At 40.9% G+C, this 19,458-nt stretch overlaps 1 protein-coding gene across 1 annotated transcript in view; it reads left to right on the forward strand.

Moving 5' to 3' along the window:
- The window catches only part of LOC128694937 (lachesin-like), a 393,551-nt gene that overhangs the window by 341,442 nt on the left and 32,651 nt on the right, over positions 1-19,458 (forward strand). Inside the window, exons 4-5 of the mRNA XM_070094368.1 lie at positions 686-762; positions 10,362-10,498. Coding sequence (XP_069950469.1) covers positions 686-762; positions 10,362-10,498 — 214 coding nt within the window. The remainder of the gene's footprint in view (positions 1-685; positions 763-10,361; positions 10,499-19,458) is intronic.

The raw sequence follows: 19,458 nt of genomic DNA on the forward strand, positions 1-19,458 counted from the left end.
CTCTTTGTACCATCCATATATCCTTTAAGTTTTGCGTATTATATTACACAATACATCTATTTGAGTAATTAGAAAAGATGGGGTGGTAGGAGAAGCTTAAAACGGCTTCAGAGAGAAATCCAAATACGTTTTCTCGAAGTTTTTTTATCTGTTTCTCCGACCCAACGGAACCTCGCAGTCTTCACTACATGTGGATCCCATCCGTATTTATGCATATTTTATAATATATGCTTTAGCAGATAAATCTCTGATAAGAATTAAGTGTAATAGGTAGGTGTCTAGAAGCCGGTGAAAGGCACTTAGTCCAAGTAATTGCAGCTTCTCTGTTTCTTTCTTAGATCAAATCTGATTTCTGTTTATCAGGCACTGCATGACCCCTACGGTTTAGCGCTTTCGCTTGTAAATAATAATTTGGTTTCTTGCAATTAGTTCACATTAACAAGATACTTTAATATACTTTCCGACGTTTCTCCTTATTCAGGTATATCTGAAAGTGCCACTCAGTATTCAGATGCCTGGTATATATTCATATATTTCTAATTAACCAGGTGTTCCCTTCGTTCCAGGTGTTTCATAATACCCTTGTCAACTGGGCTGTTTGATATCATTATCTTTCATTAAGCAGGTGCTCACACGTGTTTGGTATCAATATTTATTATTATCCAGATTTTTCTATCGTCCACAGGTGTCGTGGTACAGAAAGAAAGGCGACGAGATTCACCTCATCACCTTCGGCTTCCAGACTTACCACAACGATGACAGGTTAGCACAACGTCAGACATTATCTGCAATAATGTCACGATGTTAGGATCATACCCGTGATAATGTCACGATGTTAGGACCATACCCGTGATAATGTCACGATGTTAGGATCATACCCGTGATAATGTCACGATGTTAGGACCATACCCGTGATAATGTCACGGTGTTAGGACCATACCGTCATAATGTCACGGTGTTAGAGCCATACCCGTGATAATGTCACGATGTTAGGACCATACCCGTGATAATGTCACGGTGTTAGGACCATACCCGTGACAATGTCACGGTGTTAGGACAATACCCGTGATAATGTCACGGTGTTAGGACCATACCCGTGATAATGTCACGATGTTAGGACCATACCCGTGATAATGTCACGATGTTAGGACCATACCCGTGATAATGTCACGGTGTTAGGACCATACCGTCATAATGTCACGGTGTTAGAGCCATACCCGTGATAATGTCACGATGTTAGGACCATACCCGTGATAATGTCACGATGTTAGGACCATACCCGTGATAATGTCACGGTGTTAGGACCATACCCGTGATAATGTCACGATGTTAGGACCATACCCGTGATAATGTCACGGTGTTAGGACCATACCGTCATAATGTTACGGTGTTAGAGTCATACCCGTGATATTGTCACGATGTTAGGACCATACCCGTGATAATGTCACGGTGTTAGGACCATACCCGTGATAATGTCACGATGTTAGGACCATACCCGTGATAATGTCACGGTGTTAGGACCATACCCGTGATAATGTCACGATGTTAGGACCATACCCGTGATAATGTCACGATGTTAGGACCATACCCGTGATAATGTCACGGTGTTAGGACCATACCCGTGATAATGTCACGGTGTTAGGACCATACCCGTGATAATGTCACGGTGTTAGGATCATACCCGTGATAATGTCACGGTGTTAGGACCATACCCGTGATAATGTCACGATGTTAGGACCATACCCGTGATAATGTCACGATGTTAGGACCATACCCGTGATAATGTCACGGTGTTAGGACCATACCCGTGATAATGGTACTAAACCAAATCATTGTGAATGACGGCATAGCTAATCTTTAATACTACCTACAATCAATGTATTGCTAGAGACTTACCGTTATTAAATTACCTTTTACAGGGCCTATCCTTTGTTAGTAGACTTACGTAAAGGAACATAGTGATAGCTAATGACACAATGCCAGAGGAACCTGGCCGAGTGTCTTAAACCTCAGGTTCAGTGTACTCTCACATTGAACTCTAGCTTCCGAAGGAGAATCGACACATGTACTCTTGATGGGGATGGAGGTCGTGAGATGGAGGACGTTCACTGTCTGGTGCAGTCAATCAAGTGTATGCAAGGACCCAGCTCACATATTGAGGTCTATGGTTCGAGCCCCGATACGGGTGGAAACTTTAGACCGTATTTCCTGAAGAAAGCTGCTGTCCCTGTTCACTTAGCAGTAGATAGGTACCTGGGTGTTAACCGACTAGTGTGGGTCGCATCCTGGGTACAAAATTGACCAAATTTGCCCGAAATGCTCAGCATAACTAGGTCTGTATACGTTGTACATGTACTTGTTAAAATAAAGATTAATATTAATTTGATCCCCGCTTTAACAAGGCTGGAAGGGAGCCCAGATGATGATCACAATGTTCCCTTATCCTTCGATGACAGACAAGAAAGGTACTGCGTTCTAGCACTGAATCTAAAACACGCGCCTTTAATTTCTTGTACTGACAGTATTCATTTTCTTTCCTCTATCTCAGATTTACAAGATGAGAAAAATCTTACGTATTTATACTTATTTTTTGTGAATGTTTATCCTTCATGTGTATTTCTTAATAGTCCTCATTCCCTTGAAGGTCGGGTTGCCTCGATGCTGATGAGGAGCTCTTGATCCAAAGAAGTGGTGCTATGCTCACTTCCTTTGGATCAAACATGATTGCTTCTCATTCTCCAGGCATTCTAGGCATTTACCTGTTGTGGTGGTACTGAGCTAGGCTCTTGCCTATGGTGGTGACACTGGGTTAGGCACTTATTTGTTCTGGTGGCACTGTGTTAGGCTCTTATTTGTGCTAAAGGCAGTGTCAGAAGTTTATCTGTAATATTGGCATTAGTATAAGCTTGCATATGGTGGTGGCACTATGCTTGGCTCCTCCATGTGGTAGCGGCATTATGCTAGGCTCCTCCCTGTAATGGTGGCACTATGAGAGGATCTCTTCTCTGCTAATGGCATTCTCAAGAGCTAACCTACGGTGGTGTCATGATGCTGGGCTTCTTGCGGTAGTGGTGCCATGATGCTGGTCTTCTTGCAGTGGCGGTGGCATGACGCTGGTCTTCTCCCAGAGGTTTTAGCATGATGTTAGTCTTTTCACAGTGGTGGTACCGTAATGCTGATGTTCTCGCAGTGGTGGTGCCATGATGCTGGTCTTTTCGCAGTGGTGGTGGCACTATGGTGTTCGCTTACCATAATTATCTTTTGTATTGTACATCATCTACATTAAAGTCCCTTGAATACATACATCCTGATGTAAGGTAACAAGTCAGACAACTTAATACGCTTCGTTATCAAATTTCCTGTAAGAATCTGTGTGGATTTTTCACTTTTGGTTTGCAGCACATTTGGTTAGATTGTCTTCTATTCGTAAAAAAATAACCTATTATAACATTCCACAGGGGTGAAAATAACGTGTATCTGTTCCATGAACTGTCAGATTTCACTGTTTAAGGTACCTGCTTCAGTCTCCCATTTGACTGTATCTGTGACAATGACTAAAAATACTATGTGGTACCTAATACCGTGACTGGGTTGTCACATTCGTGGCTCCCGACATGAAGATCACTGGTTTTTTTTCCTGGAAGAATAAACTCTCTACAATTGAACACAATTACACGATTACATTTCTGAAAAAAAAATGAAATGTTGGCAAAAGAGTATCCAGTTATGCCTAGGGGTCAGTAATACAAGTGAAACAATGCCTTAAAGGTTAGATTTCTATGACAAAACCAGTATGATTTCTTACTGGTTTCCAGGAAGGTGAAGCTGCTTGCCAGTTCCGAGAAACTGCTGCTGTCGCTTTAGAAAAGCGAAGACGATCGAAAAAGTGCACGAGACGATTTAAAGGGTGAAAACCACACAGTGTAGTGTATATAGATCAGTGTAGCCTCGCAGTGTAGTGTATATAGATCAGTGTAGCCTCGCAGTGTAGTGTATATAGATCAGTGTAGCCTCGCAGTGTAGTGTATATAGATCAGTGTAGCCTCGCAGTGTAGTGTATATAGATCAGTGTAGCCTCGCAGTGTAGTGTATATAGATCAGTGTAGCCTCGCAGTGTAGTGTATATAGATCAGTGTAGCCTCGCAGTGTAGTGTATATAATCAGTGTAGCCTCGCAGTGTAGTGTATATAGATCAGTGTAGCCTCGCAGTGTAGTGTATATAGATCAGTGTAGCCTCGCAGTGTAGTGTATATAGATCAGTGTAGCCTCGCAGTGTAGTGTATATAGATCAGTGTAGCCTCACAGTGTAGTGTATGTAAATCAGTGTAGCCTCACAGTGTAGTGTATGTAAATCAGTGTAGCCTCACAGTGTAGTGTATGTAAATCAGTGTAGCCTCACAGTGTAGTGTATATAAATCAGTGTAACCTCACAGTGTAGTGTATATAAATCAGTGTAACCTCACAGTGTAGTGTATATAAATCAGTGTAACCTCACAGTGTAGTCCATATAAATCAGTGTAGCCTCAGTATATAATACTGACAAGTTGTGGTTAAGGACACATGAGCAAATACTAAGAGCTTCTTACTTCAGAAACGTTTCATGGAACAAGGAACCCAAGAACGAAACGTTTTCATATATAATGACCTAAGTTTTTCTTAAATGCTCATGTGTCTTGAACCACAACAAACGATTTATAATTGAGAGCTTTACCAGTTATTAAACTGTTGCATTAATATAGGACCCTCAGAGACTGTGTCTTGATACTGGTAAAGGGACCTTGATCAGAATAACAAGAGTTGCATTTCCCTTTCTCGGATCGAACTTGATTACCTTCGTGACCCGGAAGTTATAGCACCTACTGATTTAGCGCTTTCTCGTGAATTTTTATATTACCAGTATAGCTCCAGGAGGTTTTTAATTAAGCAGATGTTTTCAACATCTGCTTTTGAGGTTAATTAACTAGACACTTGGTAGTTTTCCTGGTATTAAAAATTATCCAGGTTATTTTTAATCGCAGGTGTTATGTATATGATTATGTGCGCTTGGTATATCACCAGGAGTTTGTGTGTGTGTGGAATAACTATAGATGTTCTGAGTTTGGTATAACTTTGTGCTGTGTTTTTGGTGTAACTACATGTGTTTCCTGTCTGACATAATTACACGTTTTGTGTGTTGTAAAAGTACATGTTACGCCTGTTTAGCATATCTGCATGGTGTTACAGCAGGCATTGTTTGGTAAAGCTCGAGGTATTGTGTGGTCAGAGTTGCAGATGGTGATTTCTAGGTATAATCTGGAGTGAATATATCACATTCAGAACCAAAACGTCTTGTAAATTCCATATTACATAGTCTCTCATTACTTGCAACGGGTCCACAGACGGGCCAAGCAGCGTTTGAGACCTAGGAGGTAACAGGTATGAATCAAGGAATGGATCATCTCTGATTCATTGTATCAAGAGCCCTTCACCAGCATCAAGGAACCACCCTGAAGGGGTAAATCTAGTGGGGTCATTAGTGGGTCCCTCATTAGCAAGATTCGCCGTGCAATGTTCTAGTTGCTAATGGACGCGAGGTACTGCTAGAGAAATTTTAAAGTGGAGATGCTCTTGTGAATCTCTTCTGGTCTCGAGTCGACCTCCGCCACCAATGAATATCTTACACATTACATCTCTCTCGCTCACTCTTACACACACACACGCACTCACACTGAATTAGAAAGGAAAAGCTTCCTTCAATATTTAAAATCTCATTTGCACTCTTGTACTTCAGATTCGACTTAGGCAACCAGAGAATTTATAGACAAATAAAAACACTGAAACAACTGTTGTACTTTGCTGTGATTTAATTCGAACTTTACATAAAACTATCAAGATAAAATAATCCACGCTTCACTTATCTAGCGTTCCTTCTCTGAATGTAATATATTTATTTGATCTACATAAGATTAAAAAATGCTTAGGTGGAATTTGATTCCACCAGCTTCTCCACAGTTCCACTAGGGATAAGAGTATTATCAATATGTCATAGTGACCCTTAACACCCCCACTAGGGGGAAAAGGTGAGGGGTTGCCTAGCCGACTCTCTCCTTTCTTTAGAGTCCATGAAAACTCTAACATTACGTTCTTTTGACATATTTAAGTCATCATTAACTTGATATAGATATCGAGACTGACCCATCTGGTGTACCACCTCGAATTTATGAATTTCCTATTGAATGACATTCTCAGTTTCTCACATATCTAGACTAACGTAGAATTAGGGGGGATATGATTGAGGTGTATAAATGGAAGACAGGAATAAATAAAGGGGATGTAAATAGTGTGCTGAAAAATTCAGATTCAGGAAGGATATAGGAAAGTACTGGTTTGGTAATAGAGTTGTGGATGAGTGGAACAAACTCCCAAATTTATGAATTTCCTATTGAATGACATTCTCAGTTTCTCACATATCTAGAACACTCGGTAAGTGTTTGCTTTTTTACCTGAAAGTGACGCCAGACATACGATTCGAAAAGCCAGGGACACGAAGCCAGTTTCATGTAAGAAGTGTGAGGCATCTGGCGTGGGACGTCCCATGACACTGAGGCTAACCTGTAACTTTGACAATACTTTAACAGCTAGTTAAGGTCGCCATTGTATGACTACTGAAAGCGAAGTGAACGTGATCTTGTGACCTTGCCCGTACATGGTCTCACCTGACCTCCCTAGTGCCGCCAATGGCTTATCAGCTTACAACCTTGTCGAGTCTAGACTGTAATCCATAATTTCATTCAAGATAGGTAGAGACCTAGCATAGGCAGAGTGGTATTTGATTACTGGGAAACAGCAAAATCATAGTGTCAGCCATGTTGGGAATTCACGAGGCGTGCATTTCATGAAACGGATAATGGGTCAGGCACCAGGTGTCAGCAGATACATAAAACTAGTAAGTGATTCGTATGCTTTGCAGTAATACAGCCCTGTTGAGACAGTTTATATGTTTTAGGCCTGTGATGGCTGGGGTTTAAGTGAACTCATCCTAGTAGGTTTAGCGCTTCTTTTTGAGTATAATAATAATTTAAGTGAACTCGACTCGTGTGTAATTAGTGTCAATGTAGTATCCTTTAATTATCAACAATAGTGGTCGTTTGAACCGGATGTGGTCTATAAGCTGGAGTGGTTCTACGAAGTAGTATGTGGTATTATGAACCAGTGTGGTTCCACATTTATGTCCGTGTCTGTACCGGACATTGGTGAACCGGTGATTATAGTCGTTTTGACCATAAGGTTCCATTAACCCAGGAGGGTTCATGAACCAGTAAGTGGTTCCACGAAGTTGACCAACGAACTAGTGAACAGTGCATACCACTTATAAAGTATCTGTGTGAATTAGGTAGGGTTTCAGTATTGTCAGACATCTCTGCGTAATTTGCTGTTATTTACAGAATGTGTGGACAACGAAGCACGCCAATATGAGCGTGCCCTGTCTCTGGATGGATGGGGAAGTCACATTAGATGGGTAGTCACCCCGCACTTCTTGTAGTTGGTGAGGGAGGCCTATCCAAGACGTGGATGTTAAGCGATTAGCCTAGTGATGGAGTCACCCATCCATACCTTTAGGCGTTTCTCATGACGTGGCAGTGCTGTGCTGGACACCCAAGGCTGTTTGGGCAGATGAGCGAGTTAGGCCCCCAACCCAGGCGGTTTGTCTACAAACCCTCCTGATCACATTAGTTCACTGTGCATCCACTGACCCACATATCTCGCCTGGAAGGTGTCAACAGACTGGGTCCATTGTTACCCTAGTAATAGTCTGTTGGCTAATTAGTGTCATTAATGGGTTAGATGGCAGTATAGGTCCCATGATTTATGTCATCACTCACAGGGAGTGTCAATTCTTATGTCTTTTGATAACTTGTGGCAATCTAGTGAAGTACTCTCTCTTGACATCTGGCCTGCGGTCTAGTCATAAGCTGAGTGCTAAGCCAGAGCTTCCTTCGGCTTGTTCGCTGACTAACAAAGTAGAGCATGCTGATTTCAATTCCTGATGCACATGTTAATAAACAGTCGTCACTCAGCAATGCTCACAGCTCAGCCCGGCTTGCACACACTGGAGGTCTGTGCTAAGCTATACATTGCGTAAGTGTGAGCTATATTGAAAAGTTAGTTGTCTGAGAAGCTATGTGCTTAGAGTTCGACCTGACTCATGCTTAGACCTGTCAGTATTATACAAAGTGTTTGAGTCACCTAACCAGAAGCCTCCTAATGCTGGTCTAGACTAGATGCCCCAGGAGGCAGTTTATTGTTTGATGGTGGTCAGAGCGAGGTAACACGTATGACAGTTGATCACAGTTCAGAGTAGAGGACTTAACAGTTACCCGACTGTCATTGGTGGTGTGACCCACCAGTCACATACATAGCGGGTGCTGTTACTTCGCTGTGACTAGTGAGTAAAGACGTCAGCCACATCGTGCGAGTCTCGTTGGTGAAGGCACTCCAGTCACAGAGAGCAAGTGTTGACACTTTTCTGTGACTGACTGATGTCACCATCACATAGTGATAGTATAGCCAGTTACACTGGTGACAGAAGTCATCACGAAGTACTAGTCTGTGGGTCTCGCCAGTGATGGCGCTCCAGTCACATAGACTGGGAGTTAAACAATGTGTTAATTGATGTTAATACTCGAAATCACACTGCTCACTCAGGAGTAATATTAGATGACGCTTGGGAACCATCACACCGAGCATCTGATCACTTGTGTTGTGCACTGAGTAAGCCGCTTTCGCGAGACAATTACGTGTATTGTCAGCTGTTAGTGATATTTGTCATAGTTAAGTATCGTGTACACAATGGCGCTGCCCTGGGGACAGTGTGAGACCAGAAGTGTGCCGGGTGATGATCGCGTTCTCCGATCACGATCCCCCATCCCCCGCCCCCGAATGGCGGTGGAATTTGATTCCACCAGCTTCTCCACCATTCCACTAGGGATGAGTACCTGACACCAGTGTCAAAGTGACCGTTAGCATCCCCACTTGAGATAAAGAGAAGGGGAGGTGGTTGCCTGACCGACTCTCCTCTCTCTCTTGAAAGTCAGTGAAAATTCTAACATTACGTTCTTCTGACATATTTAAATCATCACTGACTTTATATAACCATTGAGACTTCCTGCCTCACTCCACGACGACCACCAATGTTGCTGCAACTGCTGCTAACAGCACTGCCGCAGATTGGCAAGCGGTAGTGTCGAGGATGAACATGCATTACCGAGCGAATTGTGGCCAAAGTAGCCGTTGTTTACATAACACCCACACACAGCAGCGGCCAAGAGATTGAGTCAGCGATTGCCTTTTGGTTTTGTTTGAGCGCTGTACTTTACAGCTGGTTATAAGCATTGCGACTCGTGCGTTCTTACAAACATTTGTGTGTTGGTGCGGTACCTGGGGTATGTAGAAGTGCGGTCGAGTGTCGACAAGTTGAGAGTTGCTTGTCTGGCGGTCGCAGTGCACAGTAGTAGTGATCGAACACCCATTTGTTCAGCTGTACTGATCGAAATTTATAAGACAGCCAACTAACTCATAAAGCTGTCAGCAACACTTGGTAGTTTATCGCCGTACTGAAGTGATAAGTCTCTGTGCTGACTTGAAAGTGAATCATGGCCGCTTTAGAGAATTCCAGAGGTACCCTCTTTGTACGACAGATGTCTGAAGTATTGGTAGTTGCGCTGAAGGCATGAAATACAGTATATCCTGAAGTAACAACCCAGTTTCACACCATGAACGTTTATCGTGGAGATTCGTGCATATTGTATTTACGTTAACCACTTCGTTGCCGTTTTCTATTAATTTCCTTACATCTGGTAAAAAAACAATTAATGTGGTAAGATAAACATTGGATAAGGTTTTATTATATATTTAGTTACATTTGGTGATGCAACTTCCATTCTTTAAGCTTCTGCACTGAAGATGCGCAAAATGATGTCGAGAGGTAAGGTGCGTTTAATGTATAATCGCAAAACATTTGCTTACAATATACAACTTACTCATCATGATTTTCTGCCGGTTGATCAAGTTCTTCATTAACTGAAAGTATCTCTGAAAACAATCAGCTATTCTAATATCCGTATGTACATAGCAACGATTACTGATGACTAACACGTGTACGTAGCAACAATTACAAATGACTTGACAGCAATCAATATTGATATGAATATTGCCACCCAATAACAGTAGGCCAGAATTCCTCTCCCATTACAACACTTCACACCCTAAACCACTGCCCATAAGTCCAAATCCACCATTCACTCTCCCTAAACCATCATACAAGGGCTGTAAACCCTGACTTCCCTAAACAATCACCCACCGCCCAGTGTGTCTGCTCTCAGGTTCGCGTTGACATTCGAGCAGCCCAGTGACTGGCGACTTCGTATTCGCTACGTACAGCGTCGGGACGAGGGCAGCTATCAGTGCCAAGTGTCAACACATCCACCCCTGATCCGCTCCATCCACCTCCAGGTTGTTGGTAAGTGTGGGCTGGTGTTTGCTTCAGAATCCCTGCATTTAACAACTGCTATTATTCATCTATAGTCCATTAAAAACATAAGCTTAGCAGTAATTATAGATTATCTGTAATTTTCTCTAAATTATAGTTCACAATTGCATTGATTATCTAATTTAAAAAATGCAGGAAACAATATTGTGAATCATGTTCTATATATATATATATATATATATATATATATATATATATATATATATATATATATATATATATATATATATATATATATATATATATATATATATAAAGATATATTTTTTTATTCATGTTATAAAAATTCAAAATTTTGTTATAGTAAGGTTAGGTAAGTTTTCTAAGGTTGTTTTAGTAGAAAATTATTTTTTTTTACATTAACAAATGGACATAAATATTTTTACTGAGCTGTTGAAACATTTTATTGGGATAAAAGAATCCTTGACATACATCCTAAATGTCCTTCATGTTTTTATGTTAAAAAAAATCCTCTCCTTTGAGACTATCGATTATCTGTTAACTCAAACTTTGTGTGCTCTGCGTGCCAACAGCCGCAGTCAACACATTAGAAAACCATTAATTGATTTTTTAAGTGAGTGCCTCGAGATTCCTGCCATTTTTTGATGTCTCGTTGCTTGAAATTATCTGTTACTTATGGATTCAGGAGTAACTGGGATAAACTTCTGCATTATTTACGAATCTTGCAATGTCTTGAGTGAGTGTGTCTGCAGTTAATAAGGTAAACAATCGCTTGTGTGTATGATTTTGTTTCTTATGGGGTTGCCCGAGTATCTGTTCAATTAATCGAGTGTTTGAGTGTATGTTGGTGCTGTCTATAACCTTCACAATCACTGGAATGCAAGTCTGTACTGATTATCAACCTGGTAACAGTGAGTGCATATCTCTGCGACCTGCGAATTTAATCAAGTGTGTATCTATGTTACATGCGAATTTATTCGCTAAAGTAAAAGTTACCTCTATTGATTAAACAGCTGATTAAATGTATGTTTCCGCTACGAAAGGATTAGATTCGGTTTAAAGCTTACTGAGTACTCTAAGGGTTATTAGGGCCGCATTTCATTTGTTCACCACTAATCAGGAATAATTTATTCCTTAAATTATGGATTAAAACAAATTCATTCACGGTGAAAGGAATAAACTATAGCTTTAGTTTTTTTTCCGAAAGGATTAAGGGGCCCTTAACATTTCGGCGAGCGGAGAAAAAAAAAATATCGAAAAAATTCGAAAATTAAGTTATTCTTACCAAAAAATAGCTAAACTAATTACCTGAATGAAGTTTCTTATTTATTAACACTTAAATGATAAAAAAAATTGTTCATTAAAAGAAAAAAAAAATTCTAAAAGTCAGCGCTGTAGACCCTTGTGGGTTTAACGCTTAGCTTTGGTGATGATAATAATAATTAATAATAATAAATTTCACTAAAAGAAATACAGAATACTTCGAATTATAAATTTATATAATACGTTAATAGGATAATTACACGAATTAAGTTAAATAATTCGTGAAATTATAACTGCACGTCCTTTTAATATAATTTGTTTGTAAATATAATTATATTGTGTAAGATGTTTCAATGTTATTTAGCGATGACTTAGAATTACTTAATTTATAATGATGTTATTGTGAGGTTAATGCGTTTTCTGTTGCTGGTCTTAGTCATATGACGACTCTCCAGTTTGACTTTTGGTCATTCGACCGAGGCCTTCTGCTGGCTTACCGGTCCACCCCTTTTAAATATTATACTTGTGATTATAATCATTTTTTATATTAATTACTATTTTGTATTGTATTTGATTTTTATTGAAGGAGTGATGGTTATTAACCACTTAGAGCGTAGGCTCGAGCCTCCTTCCACTAATCGATGCCCAGTAACTGTTCATCCTGCATATTGTTGATCACTTCTTGGATTAATTACGGGTATCACAAACTTATTTACGATTTTCAGTTGGAGAATATATTCGTCTAAACAGTATGACTTGTGCTTTTGTTATTTATGTAAATAATGGAATTAAAATTTCAGATATACAAAAAAAAAGTTTTAAACTACTGTGAAAGTTCAATATGCAGTAAAAACAAGTTTTCTTACTCTTTTACATATATGCAAATATTTCGCTCTATCTCCTTTTACCCTTGTTACGTCGAGACTGCTACGTGTAGTCGTAAGTGAGATGCCTTTTAATATCAACGTGTTAACAGCTATTGTTGCCTTAGGCGTTACAAACCTTTTTTCTTTCTCCATTATCCAGTCTCGCCCTAATGGAAAAGATTTGCTCATAATTTCTTTTTTTAAAATGATTTTGGTATCTAATTACTGGTGATTTTAACCACTCTCATGATCTGTTAACACACTCATAACACTAGCGTTACAGACCACGCAGAGTGAAGTTTACTGGCCACTCAGAGTCTGGTTTACTGGCCATTCGAGGGAGTTGGTATAATGGCCTCTCACAGGATTTGGCGCACTGGAAACTTCAAGAGCTTATGTCGCAGGGCGCCCAGGGAGCTTAGAACATTCACAGTCCAATCAGACTACTTGGCCGACTGATCTCAAGATCATCGCGTGGTAGCCTCTCGAGATCATCGCCTGCTAGCCTCTCAAGATCATCGCCTGCTAGCCTCTCAGGATCATCGCCTGCTAGCCTCTCTGGATCATCGCCTGCTAGCCTCTCAGGATCATCGCCTGCTAGCCTCTCAAGATCATCGCCTGCTAGCCTCTCAAGATCATCGCCTGCTAGCCTCTCAGGATCATCGCGTGCTAGCCTCTCAAGATCATCGCCTGCTAGCCTCTCAAGATCATCGCCTGCTAGCCTCTCAAGATCATCGCCTGCTAGCCTCTCAAGATCATCGCCTGCTAGCCTCTCGAGATCATCGCCTGCTAGCCTCTCAAGATCATCGCCTGCTAGCCTCTCAGGATCATCGCCTGCTAGCCTCTCAAGATCATCGCTTGCCTGCCTCTCAAGATCATCGCCTGCTAGCCTCTCAGGATCATCGCCTGCTAGCCTCTCAAGATCATCGCCTGCTAGCCTCTCAAGATCATCGCCTGCTAGCCTCTCAAGATCATCGCCTGCTAGCCTCTCAAGATCATCGCCTGCTAGCCTCTCAAGATCATCGCTTGCTAGCCTCTCAAGATCATCGCTTGCTAGCCTCTCAAGATCATCGCTTGCTAGCCTCTCAAGATCATCGCTTGCTAGCCTCTCAAGATCATCGCCTGCTAGCCTCTCAAGATCATCGCCTGCTAGCCTCTCAAGATCATCGCTTGCTAGCCTCTCAAGATCATCGCCTGCTAGCCTCTCAAGATCATCGCTTGCTAGCCTCTCAAGATCATCGCTTGCTAGCCTCTCAAGATCATCGCTTGCTAGCCTCTCAAGATCATCGCTTGCTAGCCTCTCAAGATCATCGCTTGCTAGCCTCTCAAGATCATCGCTTGCTAGCCTCTCAAGATCATCGCTTGCTAGCCTCTCAAGATCATCGCTTGCTAGCCTCTCAAGATCATCGCCTGCTAGCCATTCACTGACCTCGGCTTTCTGTTCTGGAGAAACTGATTATCACGACACAAAATATTTGAGAATTTATCTAGCTTTTTCTATAGTGTTCTGTAGTCTCAGAATTATGTGATGTATAAGAAGAATTATTTTAAAATATTCTTAATATTAGGTAAAGCTTCTTCATTTTCGGTTGTCCTCCGAATATCGAACCGTCTATAAGCACGAACAGCTGGATACACTTCGGTATCACCTTTCTTGCAAACACCCTACCCACAGTACTCGCAGGGTTAACAAAAGAAAGTTCGATGCTAAGGCTCACAGAAATTATTGTATGCAATGCTCATTGCGACAGAATAAAATGAAATCTTACATAATTATAGAATAATGGGAACGACAATAAATACTTTTATTAGAAATAAAACGATATTCTATCGCCGTGTTCTCGGATGCATGTTGCGCATCATGATTCTTCATTGCACGACGGTACTAATATGAAGAGAGCCAGATCTTTCAGCCTACCGCATGCTACATGACATGAAATTCATTTACTGGGTCCTCCTCTTCCTCCTCCAAGCTTCTATGCGAGAAGCAGTCAAATTATTGGTCATCAGAGTGGCGTGAAAGGCCAGACGAGTGCCCGGAGTGCCTGTGAGGGGGGACCAGCTCGAACACAGTTCGTTATGCGAGATGTGAAATGTATGAAGTTCAATGGCGGGCATATGAAGGTAAGTGCAGTGTGTAGGCTTATATAGCAACGTTCATCTTGCCATATAGGACAAGTGAAAATTTGTGTATGCAATAATTTCGCCAAAATCATTCTGAACCTAACGAAAAAAATGTATTTCTCTGTGTTTGTTTAGTATTAAATTACTGTAAACAAATCTAAAAGTTGGGTGAGGCTAAAATAAATTGCTCTTGTTATAATAAGGTTAGGTAAGTTTTCTAAGATTCTTTTGGTGCAAAATTAAAAATTTTTACATTAACATTAATGAAAAAAATATATCTTTAAACGTATAAGAGAAAATTTTAGAAAGGATTTAATTATAAATGAGTTCTTGCTAAGTGACCAGTTTTACATATTCGGCACGACATATATATATATATATATATATATATATAGATATATATATATATATATATATATATATATATATATATACGAGTGGTATTTAATCAATAACAACACTGCGACTAGCCGAAGACTCGAACCCATTTCGCTTTGGCCCACCTCATGGTAAGCGAAAAATCACGCACCCAGCAGAGCTAGATGTTTTCCGTGATCCGAGGACATACGGTGGTGTGGGTGCCTCCGAGCTAATTTCATTCTACTCCCCGTTCGTGGTTACAATAATATACTGCTAGTGGAGGCTAGTACACCAAACGGGGAATAAAATGAAATTAGCTCATCAGAGGCAAAGAGCAAATCATTAAAGCATCACAACAAACGTTCTCAACCTGAGATCACATGTCCTAGATATCATCCCAGTAGAACATTTATGGTAAGAGATGAAAATAGCTTCTAAAATAAGCTTGTTATTCAACAAGAGAGGTTCAGCATGGAGGAACATGTAAGGTTTTACATGGAGAAAGTGGAGAGGTTATGCATGAAGGAGGTAGAGAGGTTCTGCATTGAGGAGGTGGAGAAGTTATGCATGGAGGAGGTGGACAGGTTCTGCATGAAGGAGGTGGAGAGGTTCTGCATGGAGGAGGTGGAGAGATTATGCATGGAGGAGGCGGAGAGATTCTGCATGAAGGAGGTGGAGAGGTTATGCATGGAGGAGGTGCAGAGGTTCTGCATGGAGGAGGTGGAGAGGTTCTGCATGAAGGAGGTGGACAGGTTCTGCATGAAGGAGGTGGACAGGTTCTGCATGGAGGAGGTGCAGAGGTTCTGCATGGAGGAGGTGGAGAGGTTCTGCATGAAGGAGGTGGACAGGTTCTGCATGAAGGAGGTGAAGAGGTTCTACATGAAGGAGGTGGAGAGGTTCTGCATGAAGTAGTGGTCGTATATTCCACCTGAGATGCTGGTGATGCTATAGAAATGCTACAGCAAGTGGAGTCAATGCGTCTTTTATATCATTACACCGAAGGAAGTTCCGCAAATGAAAACTGCTGATTGCTGGGTACGAAATAAAATGAAATACATATCGACCTTTTAAAACTCCCAACACATTTAAATTTTCCAGCACATCTGAAGCCAGGCTTCCCTGTTGATTGGTTAAGAAAAAGGCTGTTGGTACTAGCATCCCTCAGGCTCAGGAAGCCATTTCGACCTGACTGCATCAAGAACGTGAAGGAGACAGTGACCCACGTTCCTCTTTAAATGTCAAGGCTGGGAGACCGAACACCTGTCAAGGCTGAGGGACTGACCACCTTAAATTGCCTATTCACGTTGTCCACCCTTATCTGTAGTGGTTGGGTGACTGGATGGCGAGACGTCTCCACCATAGACACTTGTGTGTTGCACATGCGTATTATTATTTATCGATTTGTCGGTAATGTAAACCATTAATATATTATTTATCCAGGCTACAATTCATTATTAAACTCTTTTGACTTCTTCCTCTCATCACCTGGCTTTTTACGTGCATTTTCAACTTAATCTTGTAACAAATCTTTTCAAACTCCTCCACTAACTTCAGGAATTTTTCTCCTGAGTCGCCACTGTCCTAGAATTTACAGCTACCTTTCCTTTCCTTGGATCAAACTTGATCACTTCCCATTCCCCAAGCAATATATGGCTCCTGGAGGTTTAGCTTTTTCCCATGAATATAATTGCCTCCAATTACCGAAGTGCAGTATAATCCCTACGGTTGAATCACCAAATCGTAATGACACGATTGTAAACCGATCCCAGAACGTGTAGGATCCGAACCTATGGCAAGCGCAGACGGGCAGAGAACAGTGGCTAAGCACGATGAATTTGAGTTTTAGGGCTCGCCTACCATGGGTTCGAATCTCACCCACCTTGTGATCAGTTATTAGCGATACTGGCTGGTGAAGGGCTCTTGATTCTAGGAACTGGATTTGTTCTCCTCTTTCTTGCCTCGAATCTAACTATTTCCATTGTCACAGACGTTGTATAACTCCTAAATTCAGCTCTTAACTTCAAAAATGAAATTAATAATAATAATAATAATAATAATAATAATAATAATAATAAGAATAATAATAATAATAATAATAATAATAATAATAATAATAATAATAATAATAATAATAATAATAATAATAATAATAATAATAATAATAATAATGTCAAAAAAAATCTCTGATTAAATATACAGCCATTTCGTACAGAAAAAAATTGAGGCTACTGTGGCTCCTACGGGTTTAATGCTTGCCTATGAATATTATAAGTAAAATAGAGAAGACTGTATAGGGAATATTACGAAAGAGAGAGAAGCAGAGAAAGAATAAAATGTTGAATCTAAAGGAAATGAGTACAGGCTCATTAACATATACACCTGAACACACACACAGACTGATATCTACAAATTGAAGCTCTGGAGTTGACGCACACGACCGTGCATTTGTAACTGGCTCGAATTTCAATGTATCAGCAGACACAAATGACAGTCCATAAACAGGTTCAATCGTATCACGTCAAAAAGTCCAAATGGCAGTGCACCAACAGGTACAAAGGGAACTGCGCCAACAGATTCAAACTGCAATGCACCAGTAGGCAAAATAGCATACATCAACAGATAAAAACGGGAGTGCATCAATAAAGGTAATGGCAGTGAACGAACAGGAAAAAAACGGACGAGTATCAAGAGAAGTAAACAACAGTGCATCAACAGAGACAAAGGGACGTGCACAACAAAAACAAACGGGTGTGCATCAGCAAGCTTAAACGAAAATTATGAAATCAGGAAGAGAGAGAATGTGGTGAATAAAACAGGCAGTGAACGCTCACTCAAAGTTTGCATAATAAATCTTATTGGAATATGTAAAAGGAGAGAATGAAAGGGGAAAGAGAGAGAGAGAGAGAGAGAGAGAGAGAGAGAGAGAGACAGACAGACAGACAGACAGACAGACAGACAGAGACAGAGACACAAAGAGAGAGAGAGACAGAGAGAGACAGAGAGAGAGACAGAGAGAGACAGAGAGAGAGAGAGAGAGAGAGAGAGAGAGAGAGAGAGAGACAGAGAGACAGACAGACAGACAGACAGACAGACAGAGACAGAGAGAGAGACAGACAGACAGACAGAGAGAGAGAGAGAGAGAGAGAGAGAGAGAGAAAGAGAAATTACTCCCCCCAATATGAAGAGAGAAAGAATTTGCCCGAAAGACCCAAACATCGTAATTCGCTTCACTCTTTAAGGGCGGTGAATGACTCCCGATCCAAGTGACTTCGGCTACCTGCCACTTCCTTACATTAAATTTCATTGCCTCCTATTCACCAGACGAGATTAGCGCTTTCCCATGATCCTGCTACTACGAATATAAAAATTTCCTTTCAAGCAACTATACACTACAGAAAACACCAGAGAAAGCTAAAGAAACTTTCTCCTTCACGCGCCTGAGAGATAAAAGAATTCTTGGAGTGTGGGGATAAAAAAAATTATGCATTAGAAAGCCTTTTAAAGAGACTAAGTTGACGCTGCTAAACTATTAATCCGAAGATTTGCTGTCTCCCCTCCCTTCCATGAATCAAATATGATTATCTCCGATTTCTCCAGGTGCTGTATGACCTCTAATGGTTTTTACACTTCTCCATGATAATATGCCTTTGGGAGAGAAGCCCTGGAGAGTGAAGATTACAAAACTTCTGTAGTATCACTGATAAATACCAAGAGAAACACAAACACACACACACACATACACACACATACACACATACATACAAAATCAACACCATTCCGCAACAGAAAATATTACTTCGTTTGGAAATATACCAATAGCAAACCATTAACTGGAATGGGAAGGTCTGATGGAGTGATGCAGAGAGCGCGGGGAGGCCTGATCTGTGAAGTGATCCTCAGCTGATTTATATGACGTCAGATATGAAAACTTATAGCGGGTGTCAGTAGGTTTCGTAGGGGATATGAATGGGTCGAACAGAGTAGTGCATGGGTATAAGTGTGGGGCAAGGGAAATAGGTTGATAGTATAACGATGTATTGATATGTTTCCTAGGTTAATGGCTTTCCACAGGAAGGGGACGGAATAGTGGATGAGTGAAATGTGTTTTGCTATGGGGGATACCTAGAAAATTGGCGAAAGCGGACAAGTGTGGTTAAAGACACTGGAAGCAAAGGATCTTGATACAACTTTTCGCCCAGGACTGGGCTTTATTAAGTAGTCGATAAAGCACATCCTTGGAAGAAACGTACTAAAGGATCCTCTGTCTCTATCTCTATAGAGATAGCTTCAATTGAGGGGAGTGGGATGGTGGATAGGTTGTAGGGATCAGAAAAGACGGGGAGTGGAAGACTTGCT

Source organism: Cherax quadricarinatus, chromosome 45 (assembly GCF_038502225.1).
Source record: "Cherax quadricarinatus isolate ZL_2023a chromosome 45, ASM3850222v1, whole genome shotgun sequence".
In the NCBI taxonomy this organism is placed as follows: domain Eukaryota; kingdom Metazoa; phylum Arthropoda; class Malacostraca; order Decapoda; family Parastacidae; genus Cherax; species Cherax quadricarinatus.